This window comes from Genypterus blacodes, unplaced genomic scaffold, assembly GCF_046128005.1.
Source record: "Genypterus blacodes isolate CSIRO-AG114 ecotype Tasmania unplaced genomic scaffold, CSIRO-AGI_Gbla_v1 ptg000231l_1, whole genome shotgun sequence".
NCBI classification, from domain to species: Eukaryota; Metazoa; Chordata; class Actinopteri; order Ophidiiformes; family Ophidiidae; genus Genypterus; species Genypterus blacodes.
The window spans coordinates 66708-79548 of NW_027467029.1; the positions used below are offsets into that span (position 1 = coordinate 66708).

Below are 12841 nucleotides of genomic sequence, written 5' to 3' on the forward strand. Positions count from 1 at the left end.
CTCTCAGATAGAACCTGAAATACTGAGCTCACCAAATGTGAATGTGAATGCTAATGCATGGATATGAAGCCGGCTCAGTTACACAGGATCAGAACATTGTGGGAATAAAATACAAACTGTTCCCCACACCAAACCAGTGAGCCAAAGCCTGCAAAGAGTGTGTGTGAATGTGAATCCTGCTGCTGGCTGCACGGGAGACAACACACTGACAAAGTGACACGGACCAGTCCAAGACCGGCTATGAGTCCGGCAATGCACAGGATCATGGCCGCCACACTGAACAATGAGGGAATGATCAGTGAGCTTTCAGAGGTGCATTAAGGTTCAAAAGACAAGAGAGAAAAAGCAACAATAAAGTGAGAAGCGTCCTCCAGAAAAGCAGCAGTTTGAGCTGCCGGCCTCCAGGCGTCGCTACAGTTCATCACACACACAGGAAGCCGAGGAGACATCTTTCCTTCACCTGACCCAACATATCTGGGCTAAAGTAGAATTTTATTCAAATGTTTTCGATGCTTGACGTTAGACTAATCAATAATTCACTTTGAGAATGAAGTGGTAACTTTCAAGGTGCTGATAAAGCATCAAACATCTTTAAAGGCCTCATTGAGGAGCCAAACAACCGATGCTGTCTCCTCAAAGCAAACCAGGTATTGATTTGTGTTACACATCCGATCAAACCCAGCGGCCTCTTTGTTTCATCCATGTCATGAGGCAAACCATGATTATGATGAGAAGAGCATAAAGAGAATAATGGTGGTGCTGACAGATTCAAATTAGTTCGACCGATCATTGATTCAACTCCTGACTGCTTCCTCACTGTGGAACTATTTTGTTAATGAATATTCTAAATATTTTGTCAGATGTCAAGATAGACTTCTGATCTGAGAAGAATGATGGAATTTTATGTAACTAAAGATAAATTAGGAAGATTTAATAATATTTTCTGTCTACATTAAACAAGATATTTGCCTCTGTAATGATTTTTATTCTTTGTTATTTATGATTATGATTAGAAGGGAAAATTGTTTTCTAAAATAACAATCATTAACATGAACGCATTTTAAATAATATTTACATATTATTTATTTAGTTGAATTTAATTCTATTTAATTAATCAGTTTTATCTATGTAGTGATTTATTCTTTCTTTTTCATTTCAGACAGTAAACGACATGAATGCAGCAATCCAGCACAGAGACAAACTCTGCTCCTGTTTCAGGTTTATTGCCCCGTCCTGCTTTGCAGTGCAACTGAGGGGCACACACACACACACACACACACACACACACACACACACACACACACCTGTCTGTCTTTTCCATACAATTGTGACAAGTAGAAAAACACTTGTTAGTGCTGCTGCAGGTCAAAGGTCGACACACAGCAGGAACACGGAGCCATCTGGTTCATACACACAGGACCAGCTGGTCTCTCGCTCCGTCTCTCTCTCTGTCTCTCTCTCTGTCTCTCTCATTATAACAGCAGTGTAGTGTAGCTTTTGCTACTTTGCTGCTTATTTTTTTATTCTGTTTCTGTTCATCGAGCAAACACATGCAGTGGATCAGAACTGACTGAAGTGAGCAGGATGGGTTCAGTATCAGTGTGGACTTAAAGACAGTGAGACACAAATCATTGTTCATTGTGTGTTGCTTGTTGTGTTGCACACGACGAAGGTCTCAGACTTATTTTGGTGAGTAGAGACACTTGACTCCAGCTAAACAAAGAATCAACTGTCTTTGGTGCCAAACTGGAGCTTTGTTAAGTGGAACCCATTAGATTAAAATGCATTTGTCTTTCATGGGCTTGATTAATGCAATGGTGTCTTTAAAGTACTACGACTAATCCCTCAAATACTTAGTGATAGTAAATACTGAGTATTTGCATCTGTCAGCTCTTTTAAAGGCTCCAGACGTTTGTATTTGCTGCTGCCTTGTGTGACTGTCGGGGCTTCTTCCCCTCACAAAGGTAAACAGTTGTTGTCTGATGCTGAATCTGTTGCGCCCCGTCCAGGCCGTTAGAATGCGGTGAACACAAATGGTAGCATGCAAAGAGATTTCAACGAAGCCTGATGCACGACCTCACAGTGAGGGTGTTTGTACGTTTCTACACCACAGTGTGAATCATGCCGTTGTCTCTCCGCTCTGCTCCAGCTTTGGGATCGATGGGATCTTTAAATCTGACATCCATGACCAAGCAGGGCGCTTCACTATCTACCGCTGTCAAAAGGTGGCACGAATCAGCGTCAACACGGTCATTCTTCCTCTCTTCATCGCCTGAAGAAGAGTCTGCGTGTGAGTATTCCACAGCCGGCTTTTTGCTCGAGGAAGAGCGGCCAACTGTCTTCTGATTGGGTGCGGGGGAGGTCTTCCCGTCGTTGGGTCCGCACGTGTCGGGGGGGAGTGAGAACGAGTCTGTCAAATCCACAGATTTCCTACAATTCAATATGGAAATACTGGCATTTTGTGGCAGCTGAAGGGATTCTGTAATGTTTAAAGCTGTGATATCTTTAGATGCCGGCAGCTTCCCATCAACATGACTCACACTGGGATCTTCTGCTTTCATGTCATTGGCTGTTGCCGTCGTCTCGCTTCCGTTCTGCTTTATGGCGGCACCTGCAGGGGTTCTCAGCTCGGCTCTCCTGGCCTTCTCATTGGTTCCGTTGCTGTTGAGCTGAGAGGTCCGTGGGTCTCGGACGGTGCCGGAGCCGGTCTGCATCATTGACAGCGTCCTCTGGTTTCCCTCCAGATGTTGGCAGCGGTAAAGGCCGCGGAAAGCAGAGCGGAACTTCTGTGACATGGCGTTGTATATCACCGGGTTGATGGCACTGTTGGCGTAGATGCATATGCGGCAGAACAGGAGGAACCAGGCGTCCAGGTAGGGCGTGGACACAAAAGAGTTGATCAGAACCAAAGTTCGATAGGGCATCCACAGCAGGGCGAACAGGATCACCACCACAGCCAGCATCTTAGTCACCTGCAGATGACAAACACAACCCATGAAGCAATAACCGCCACATTCAGACTGATTACTTCTTCTCGTGTGAAAGGGTTCTGGTTCCTTGCTGGTTTTGGATGGATCTGGATGGATTCTGCCTTTCAGCTCTTGTCTCGGCTGTGTGTTTCTGGGCTTCTGCCATTTAAGAAGACACTGGTCACAGCTCACATGAAGACGAGCAGACGTGCAGCAGCTTCATCACCCAGGCTGCTGAAACACCAGGGCTCTTCAGCCCCTCTGCAGTCGCTCCCTGTAGATGTGAAGTTCTGTGCTGACATTGTTTTACACGATTAACAAGTAATAAATTGTCTAACTGTGATTAGAATCCCACATTTTAAAGTCTGACTTTAAAATGTGATCTAATGTGACGTGTTGCAGATGAACTCAAGTTCAACAGAAGCAACAGATTTAAATGGACGGCAAAGTGTGTGTGTGTGTGGGGGGGGGGGGGGGGGGGGGGGGTCTGTCTCTCTCCATCAGCATGCCTTGACCCCCTGCCAGCCCTCACACACAGGTGGTGGCCATGGTAACAGCGCAGACATTCCTGAACCCCGGTGAGACAGAGGAAGAAGAAGCATGGGGAATGGAAGCGGTTAGCCTGGAAATCTCCAGTGATGAGTTTTATCAGTCACACACACACACACACATACACTCACACACACCCCGCTGCGCCATTAATACCATAATAGCTTTGTCGAGGCGTGGACGCCTCTCGTTCAGATTGTGCCAAATAATGTAAATAATACATAAATATAATATGATAACAGAAGTGGCTGCAGATTGAGGCCAGAGAGCGATGAGCCTCAGTGTCTGGGCCCTGAACCCACAGCCGCCTCAGCAGGGAGATCAAATGAACGATCTCTGCATAACAAAGCCTTTAATTGAACAGGAAAAAGGCGGGCCAGGCTGGATTTGTAATTATCCCGGCGCTGCCATCGTGAGACTGACAGCATCACGGTGACATTTGGAATATGCAGATCAGAGTGTAATTATGCAGCAGCAGCATAAAGGACAGGGACACCATAAACACATCTGAGATCCCCGCTCGCTCACACACACACACACACTGCTGCCGCCTCCCACACGAGGAAAGCACCGGATGCATCATTTCACATTCAGCCTCAGATACTCAGCCGTGATATTGTGTCGCCCGGGCAACCAGGACCAAACGTCCCTTGTTTCTCTTCCTTAACATACACTTGAGGAGATCACAGACGTGGAGAAACTCTCAGAGATTAAATATGGAGAATAACCTCACACCAGAGCCTAATCTCCAATCATAAAAGAGCCATTCTTTGGTACACACAAGTTTATCAAACTGGGTCTATCAAGCGATGAATGAAGGAGCGTGAAGGGCTCATTGAAGAGCAGAGACGCTGAAACCAGCCCTATTAAACACACTTCCATGTAAATCCCAAATCACATTATGCAAATCTGCTGCTCTTCAACACGCGATTACAATCTTCTGCTTGCTCCTTGCATGAGGGTTCAAACTCACAAACACACACACACACACACACACACACACACTAAACTGGGTTTCCAAGTGATTTTGGGTAATGATAGTTTTTTCTCGTCTAAATATTGATGATGATGGAATATTCCTTAATATTTCACAGATGTCTGCAAAACATTTTTTCCTTAAGCGTAGATTCTGTCAGTAAATCAGTTGACAGGGAAATTGCCATGGAAACAGCATTCTGCATTTACAGTTGGACTGACGCAGAGTGCAGAGTCTTTCTGTGAAGTTTGTCCACACTAGTACTTCCCAGAATGCACTGCTGCATGTTCTCTCCTTCATACTTTGGCTACACTGAAGTGAAATCGGTGTTACTTGGAGAGTTTGTAGCAAATCTGCTGAAATGTATCTTGCTTTTACTGCAATTAAGTGAAAATTGTTGAGTTTGTTTTGATTTCGCTTGAAACAAAACTGAAACTAAACATTTGTGTCCAACTTCAGCTCAGATGTGTTTACAGGAAGTTTCCTTTAGGTGTTCTTTCATGTCTGTGTTTGTGTCCTTGTGACCTTGACCTTTACTGCGTAAGTTCTGCTGGTTTCTAGCAGCCTGGTCCAGAGGGGCGCAGAGCTGCAGGCTGTGTAAATAAGAGAGTGCGAACAGATGAGTTAAGATACTAAAGAGAGTTCAGAGAGCTAACATACTAAAGTTTATCAAACTGAGAAATCTGCAGTCAAAGTTGAATGGACATCTGGTGAGGGAACCTGCAGTGAAGTTTGGGGCGACAAAAAAGACATCAACACATTGGCACCGTATAAGAGGAAGTGAGAGGAACAGAGGCAGTGAGGCCAGACGTGCAGCCCTGGAGCGAGCCGGGCCAACCAGAACCTGAGCTCAGAACCTGGTGCCAGGAGTGTGAGGGCTGGCACAGCGTGGAGGGCAGCGGTCAGGTGAAGCTCGGCCACTTTGATGAAAACACAGAATCAAACCGGCTTTACTGCAATTCCATCCTAAAGCCAGAAATTTCTAATTTGGATTTCTAAAGTTGGGCTGTAATTGTGTGTGTGTGTGTGTGTGTGTGTGTGTGTGTGTGTGTGTGTGTGTGTGTGTGTTTCTCTTTGACACACGTGTGTTGTATTTAAATGCTTGTACTATATGTACTTGTGTTCTGATGCGTGTCTATTTCTGTATGTATGATGGTCGTATCTATCTGTGCCTGTGGGGAAATGTTCAAGGACCAAAGTAATAAATAAGCACTCACAGCTCTGAGTAAGAGACTGTGGAGGCAAATCTGTGTCTTTATTGTTGAATTGTTTATCTAAACACCGGCTCTTTTCTTATCGGTTGATGACTTCTAAACTTAAAGCAGTAAAGACACATATTTGCTTTCAGCTCTAAAATCATTTCTTTTCAATGTTGCTACAAAGCGTTGAAATGTGAGAGATGGAAGGTCACGTTGCTTTGGCAATAGAAGAAGATCAATCTATCCCTGCTGGCTGTGAATGAACAAGATGAGGGCACGGAGCCATTTGAGCACATAAAGGAAGATGTGAAGGTAGATTCATCAGGACCAAACAGCCTGAGACACATTCAACACCAGCACAGAGACAAAAGGTGCAGCAGGGAAGTCTGGGAAATCTGGGCTCTCTAGGAAAAAACACTTCCTGAGGGAAAGAAGTCATTACTGCCACGATCGGCCCTGAGGTGGAGATCTGAGAGAGAGAACACTTCTCTGAGGCGACAGACATCAGGAGCATCATCAGCGCCGCCGTTAAGAAGAAATCATGGCCTCTACATTCCCAGCAGATTACACTCACTTCAACCAGGATACCAGGGTCAGATGTGAGCAAAGCTATCGCCTGGGCAATTACCTGATAGATACAAGATTGAACAACAAGAGAGCAGAGCAAGGGGGGGGGGGGGCTGATGGGAGCGAGAGCACCCACCTGTTTCCTGGAGGAGAGGGCGCTCTTTGGCCGGCTCTGGCGACCCCCCTTCCCCGGCTCGCAGGCTTCTCGGCAGCTCCGGCGCAGCGTGGTGGCGCTGGTGTCAGGGTGGTTGGGCAGAGGGCTGGGAGGAGAATAATGGGATTCATTAGCAGGATTGGTTTAGCGCTGTGATTAATGTGGTGATTCTGACAGAAACAGGAGTTTAATTAACATGTAGTCAATCATCTGAGGCTGGGGAGGAAAGGAGAGCTGCTGATGCGGTGATAAGGGAGTCGACACAGTTCAGTTCAGTTCAGACGATATGATGTTTATGTTCCTATGGGGAGGTGTTACAGGTCAAGAGGTCAGATTCTAAAGGTCAAATGTTCACCCAGATGCAGGTTTGGAGTGTCAAGGCAGGAGAAGTGTTTGTCCTTGGTGGAGGCATGCTCTGTGGGGTCTGAAACATGCAGCAGTCACCTGAGGTAAAGGATCCGTGCTATCAGGCCGTACAGCACGATGGCCAGGAGCAATGGGATGACGTAGAAAATGGCAAAATCGATGAGGTAGATGGGCAGGTAGAGATCTCGTTTCACCTTGTAGCCACACTGCACGTGGCCGTCGTGGCTGACCTGAGGGTCACACAGGAAGCACGAACGTTAAGAGTTGCCTGCGGCGGCTCAAAGAGGCTGTTTCATACTATAGGAGTGCTGATAGATGTCCTACAAAGGACAGCAAGGCTGCTAAGTTCAGATGAAGTGTGGTCTTTGAAATAAGCTGTCATCAACCAGCTGCCAGCTTTCATCGCCATGGTAACCAGGTGAACACCTGAGGCGATTTTGCAGCAATTTGAGAAGCTAAACTCAGAGGCATCAAAGGGAAACAAACAGATCAGCACATCATCAATATGCTCATAAAGACTACTCCTCAGTTTGCATGCAATTCAAGGCAAATCGCATGCACTTGAAATTGATCTTGCACCCCCTCATATCACACACACACACACGCACACACATTACAGAGGCGGTGCAGGGCAGCCATTATACGGTGCCCATGGAGCAGTTGGGGGTTCGGTGCCTTGCTCACTTGCACCGCGGCAGTGCTCTGGAGGCAAACTGGCAACTCACCAGCTACCAAGGTCCTGTATGGACCTTGGTACAAGACTCGAACCGGCGACCCTCCAGTTCCCAAGCTGAATCCCTATGGACTGAGCTAGTGCCGCCCCCTGTGTGTGTGTGTGTGTGTGTGTGTGTCAGCATACTGACTCATTCTGGTTGAGCCACACACTCTTAGGAACAGAACAGCCTGAAGGTGTGTGGAATGATGTCATGAATCTTTCACATCTGAATGGAACCAAATCGATCCATTATTGATAAAAGCCTCAGAGGAACTGCAGCATTAAACATTTCTGTTCTGTTCTGAGCCAGGACAGACACATACAGGCCTGATTGTTGGGCAGCTGGGTCCTGTCCCGTCCCGTCCCGTCCTGTCCTGTCCTGTTCCTCCCTGTCCTGTCCCGTCCTGTCCTGTTCCTCCCTGTCCTGTCCTGTCCTGTCCTGTCCTGTCCTGTACCTCCCTGTCCTGTCCTGTCCTGTCCTGTCCTGTCCTGTCCTGTCCTGTCCTGTCTTGTCCCTCCCTGTCCTGTCCTGTCCTGTCCTGTCCTGTCCTGTCCTGTCCTGTCTTGTCCTGTCCCTCCCTGTCCTGTCCTGTCCTGTCCTGTCCTGTCCTGTCCTGTCCCTCCCTGTCCTGTCCTGTCCTGTCCTGTCCTGTCCTGTCCTGTCCTGTCCTGTTCCTCCCTGTCCTGTCCTGTCCTGTCCTGTCCTGTCCTGTCCTGTCCTGTCCTGTCGTGTACCTCCCTGTCCTGTCCTGTCCTGTCCTGTCCTGTCCTGTCCTGTCCTGTCCTGTACCTCCCTGTCCTGTCCTGTCCTGTCCTGTCCTGTCCCTCCCTGTCCTGTCCTGTCCTGTCCCGTCCCGTCCCGTCCCGTCCCGTCCCGTCCTGTCCTGTTCCTCCCTGTCCTGTCCTGTTCTGTTCTGTCCTGTCCTGTCCTGTCCTGTCCTGTCCTGTCCCTCCCTGTCCTGTCCTGTCCTGTCCTGTTCCTCCCTGTCCTGTCCTGTCCTGTCCTGTCGTGTACCTCCCTGTCCTGTCCTGTCCTGTCCTGTCCTGTCCTGTCCCTCCCTGTCCTGTCCTGTCCTGTCCCGTCCCGTCCCGTCCCGTCCTGTCCTGTTCCTCCCTGTCCTGTTCTGTCCTGTCCTGTCCTGTCCTGTCCTGTCCTGTCCCTCCCTGTCCTGTCCTGTCCTGTCCTGTTCCTCCCTGTCCTATCCTGTCCTGTCCTGTCGTGTACCTCCCTGTCCTGTCCTGTCCTGTCCTGTCCTGTCCTGTCCTGTCCTGTCCTGTTCCTCCCTGTCCTGTCCTGTCCTGTCCTGTCCTGTCCTGTCCTGTCCTGTACCTCCCTGTCCTGTCCTGTCCTGTCCTGTCCTGTCCTGTACCTCCCTGTCCTGTCCTGTCCTGTCCTGTCCTGTCCTGTCCTGTCCTGTCGTGTCCCTCCCTGTCCTGTCCTGTCCCGTCCCGTCCCGTCCCGTCCCGTCCCGTCCCGTCCCGTCCCGTCCCGTCCCGTCCCGTCCCGTCCTGTCCCGTCCCGTCCTGTCCTGTTCCTCCCTGTCCTGTCCTGTTCTGTCCTGTCCTGTCCCTCCCTGTCCTGTCCTGTCCTGTCCTGTCCTGTCCTGTCCTGTCCTGTCCCTCCCTGTCCTGTCCTGTCCTGTCCTGTTCCTCCCTGTCCTGTCCTGTCCTGTCGTGTACCTCCCTGTCCTGTCCTGTCCTGTCCTGTCCTGTCCTGTCCTGTCCTGTACCTCCCTGTCCTGTTCCTCCCTGTCCTGTCCTGTCCTGTCCTGTCCTGTCCTGTACCTCCCTGTCCTGTCCTGTCCTGTCCTGTCCTGTCCTGTCCTGTCCTGTCCTGTCCTGTCCTGTCCTGTACCTCCCTGTCCTGTCCTGTCCTATCCTGTCCTGTCCTGTCCTGTCCTGTCCTGTACCTCCCTGTCCTGTCCTGTCCTATCCTGTCCTGTCCTGTCCTGTCCTGTCCTGTACCTCCCTGTCCTGTCCTGTCCTATCCTGTCCTGTCCTGTCCTGTCCTGTCCTGTACCTCCCTGTCCTGTCCTGTCCTGTCCTGTCCTGTCCTGTCCTGTACCTCCCTGTCCTGTCCTGTCCTGTCCTGTCCTGTCCTGTCCTGTCCTGTCCTGTACCTCCCTGTCCTGTCCTGTCCTGTCCTGTCCTGTCCTGTACCTCCCTGTCCTGTCCTGGAAAGGAGAAATGTCCCTCTAACCTGAATGTCAACCAGGAAGAACCACAGCATGCAGTAGACGCAGGTGAAGATCCAGACCCCGGCGATGATCCGCTTGGCCCTGGACACTGTGCACACCGTCTGTGCCTTCATCGGGTGGCAGATGGCGATGTACCTGCAGAGGAGCAGCGGAGGATCTCAGCACCGGGTCGATGTAGATTTGTTTCATGTGTGCTGCAGAGTGAGGCTCATCATCTTATCTTATCTTATCTTACCTCTCCACTGTGAAGGCGGTGATGGAGCAGGACGACACGTTGATGCCCAGGTACTGCAGGTAGGTGATCCCCAGGCACCCGGCGTGGCCGAAGACCCACGTCCCCGTCAGACTGTCGGAGATGTTGGGCAGCCCCGCCGCCACCAGCACCGTCAGGTCGGCTACGGCCAGACTCACCAGGTAACAGTTAGTGGGAGTCCTCATGTGGCGTGCGGTGAGGACCACCAGGACCACCATGATGTTCCCCACGATGCCCACGCCACACACCAGCAGCACCAGGAACACAGAGACGGTCTTGTACTCTAAAGACTCCGAGACGTTGAAGCTGGGACTCAGGGAGATGTTGGTGGGCGTGTCCACTCTGGAGCTCACGTTGTCCGTCATGTCTGCTGGCTCTTTAGTTCCCCCGGCCTCCGATGTTCATTTAGTTAAAGAGAAGAGTGATGAGGTCACCGCTCTGAAAGGTGGCCATGTTTGTCTGGGCTTCATTTAGAGTGTTAGGTCTCATTAAATATCACTTCATCTACAGGATGAAGAGCGTGGGATTTGGCTCATCACTGTTTGCAGCTGCGCTTTTGAAATGGTGATGATTCAGCATCTTTGCAGGAATCCGCTCCTTCAGCAGAGAGACGCTCTGTTTGTGCCGGCTGCTTCCTCATCCATTGTTCCATTTTAGCCTTTACTTTCCTATTTCCTCCCACTTTCTTCTTTTGTTGAGGTGCAGATATTTGAGAGTGAAAGTAAAGAATGCAGACGGAAACGGTCCAGGCTGCAGTCACAACAAGGCCGCCTCTATTGATTCACCTGGAAATGGGAAACCAGTTAAGGTTTAATATGTCACTGTCACAAAGACACACATGAAGCGAGCGCATTAAACTCCCTGCTCTCCCTCATTAGGCGCTCCCAGGCCTCCTGTTGCCTTTCTGCTGTCACACTTAATCAATGTGAATTATTCCCAGATTAAACTCATTTCCACTGGAGGCAAAGTGCATCACAGGTGGACGTAAAGCCTTTTGTGGCATTAAAACACATCCTGAGGTTTTGCCCCGAGCCGTCACGTGCTGCTGAAAGCTAACGAAGCGGCGTCCAGCGCCTGAAACTCTCCAGGGCGTCTGCTGCTCTTTGTGCTCTCCTTCTCCCTCCAGAGAGAGGCTCTAATAAATTGAGGCGGACATGAAATGAAAAGTCATTTGGCTCCACTGTTCTGCCGTCAGCCAGACTGCGTCTTCTCTCCGCTCAAACACACACCACTCAGTTTCACACCCTCTATCATCATCATCCTCCTTTCCAATGGAATTTATAGGGATTTTTCTGCACAGATTGAAATGTTTCCCATGCTGCTCTCTTAGTTTGTTTGTTAGCAGGATTACTTGAGGAGTTGTTAACAATGTCTTTGTAGACTTGGTTGAGAGAGAGAGAGACAGAGAGACAGAGAGACAGAGACGGACAGACAGAGACAGAGACAGAGACAGAGACAGAGACAGAGACAGACAGAGACAGAGAGAGAGAGAGAGAGAAAAAGAGAGAGAGACAGAGAGAGAGACAGAGAGAGAGAGAGAGAGACACAGAGAGAGAGAGAGACAGAGAGAGACAGAGACAGAGACAGAGACAGACAGAGACAGAGAGAGAGAGAGAGAGAAAAAGAGAGAGAGACAGAGAGAGAGAGAGAGAATGAGACAGAGAGAGAGAGAGAGAGAGACAGAGAGAGAGAGACAGAGAGAGAGAGACAGAGAGAGACAGAGACAGAGACAGAGGCCAAATTCTAAGGCCAAATTCTGAGCTGAGCTGGGTCCCACCTGAGCTGAGACACATGGCTGCTACAAGAACACCTGTACATGTTTATATGCATGAACATTTAGATTATGTTGCAATTGAGGCGGTAAATGGATCTTTTTCATGTCCTCAGTGGATTATGTGAATGTTTCTACAGTCTGGCATCTCTACTCCTGCAACAAGTCATGTTTGTATCCTCTTCATCCGCCCGTATGTCTGACTGGAGGCCTGCGTGTGTGTGAACGCGGCGTGCCGCTCATACGTGGCCCACCTGTGTCTGACCAGCTGTGCAACTTCACGTGTTTCACGCTGACGTTACAGAAGTAAAGGACCAATCAATAACAAAGCTTTCAGGGCCATTCAGAACCTATAGATTTGTCTTAGTGTATGTATTTCTATAGGCACTGACGGCACTGATCGTTTGCAGCTTGACAATATGTTTTTGCATTCTAAAGCCTTTCATTAGTCTGTATTTCATGTCGGCTTGGATAGAGACGTTTCTAACACAACACTGATACCAGAAGACATGAGGTATGTATGTATGTATGTATGTATGTATGTATGTATGTAACTCTGCTCCATGAGAGGAGCCACGCCAGGAACACGTCAGCTTACATGAACAAACACAGGAAATGAGTGAGACCGGAGGAGATCTTGGTCTGGTCAGCATGACTGTTGTGTCTTATACAAAACTCACAAAATCCACATGACATGAATCAAACTGGAGCTGGAATAAATGAATCTAAAGTTTGTTTGACATAAACCTGGAATGCAGAATGAAACATGTGACTTAGCAAATGAAGTCTCCTCTCCACTCTGATGTCCCAAAGCAGCTCGTCTGAGATGGAACGCTTTGCTCAAATCCTCAAAATGAAGACTGCAGTCTATAAGATTGTGGAGTTGGTAGAATTGTGGAGAAGATCGGACGGACGCCCTTTTTCCTCAGCCGGGCTGTGAGGATTGCGACGTCTCAACAAATCCAATACACACCACCATCGCTCTCCTCCGCTGTCCACGTTAAGGTGATTCAGTTTCTAACCCCACACGTCAGCTCACTGCTGATCTGATCCACACACGCCCACAGCAGATGTTCAGTCAGAACTGGCTGTTCTGACTGAACTAGTTTAAGGTATCAGGCTTG

The 12841-nt window shown here is 49.1% G+C and overlaps 1 protein-coding gene across 1 annotated transcript; it reads right to left on the reverse strand.

The window, feature by feature from the left end:
• Positions 1-2102: 2102 nt before the first annotated feature.
• trhr2 (thyrotropin releasing hormone receptor 2) lies at positions 2103-10311 on the reverse strand. The gene is made up of 5 exons (XM_076170747.1): positions 9929-10311; positions 9696-9828; positions 6859-7010; positions 6397-6520; positions 2103-2972 (listed from the first exon to the last, which is right to left on the reverse strand). The coding sequence occupies exons 1-5, from the start codon at positions 10309-10311 to the stop codon at positions 2103-2105; spliced, it is 1662 nt and encodes a 553-aa protein (XP_076026862.1).
• Between the last annotated feature and the right edge of the window lie 2530 nt (positions 10312-12841).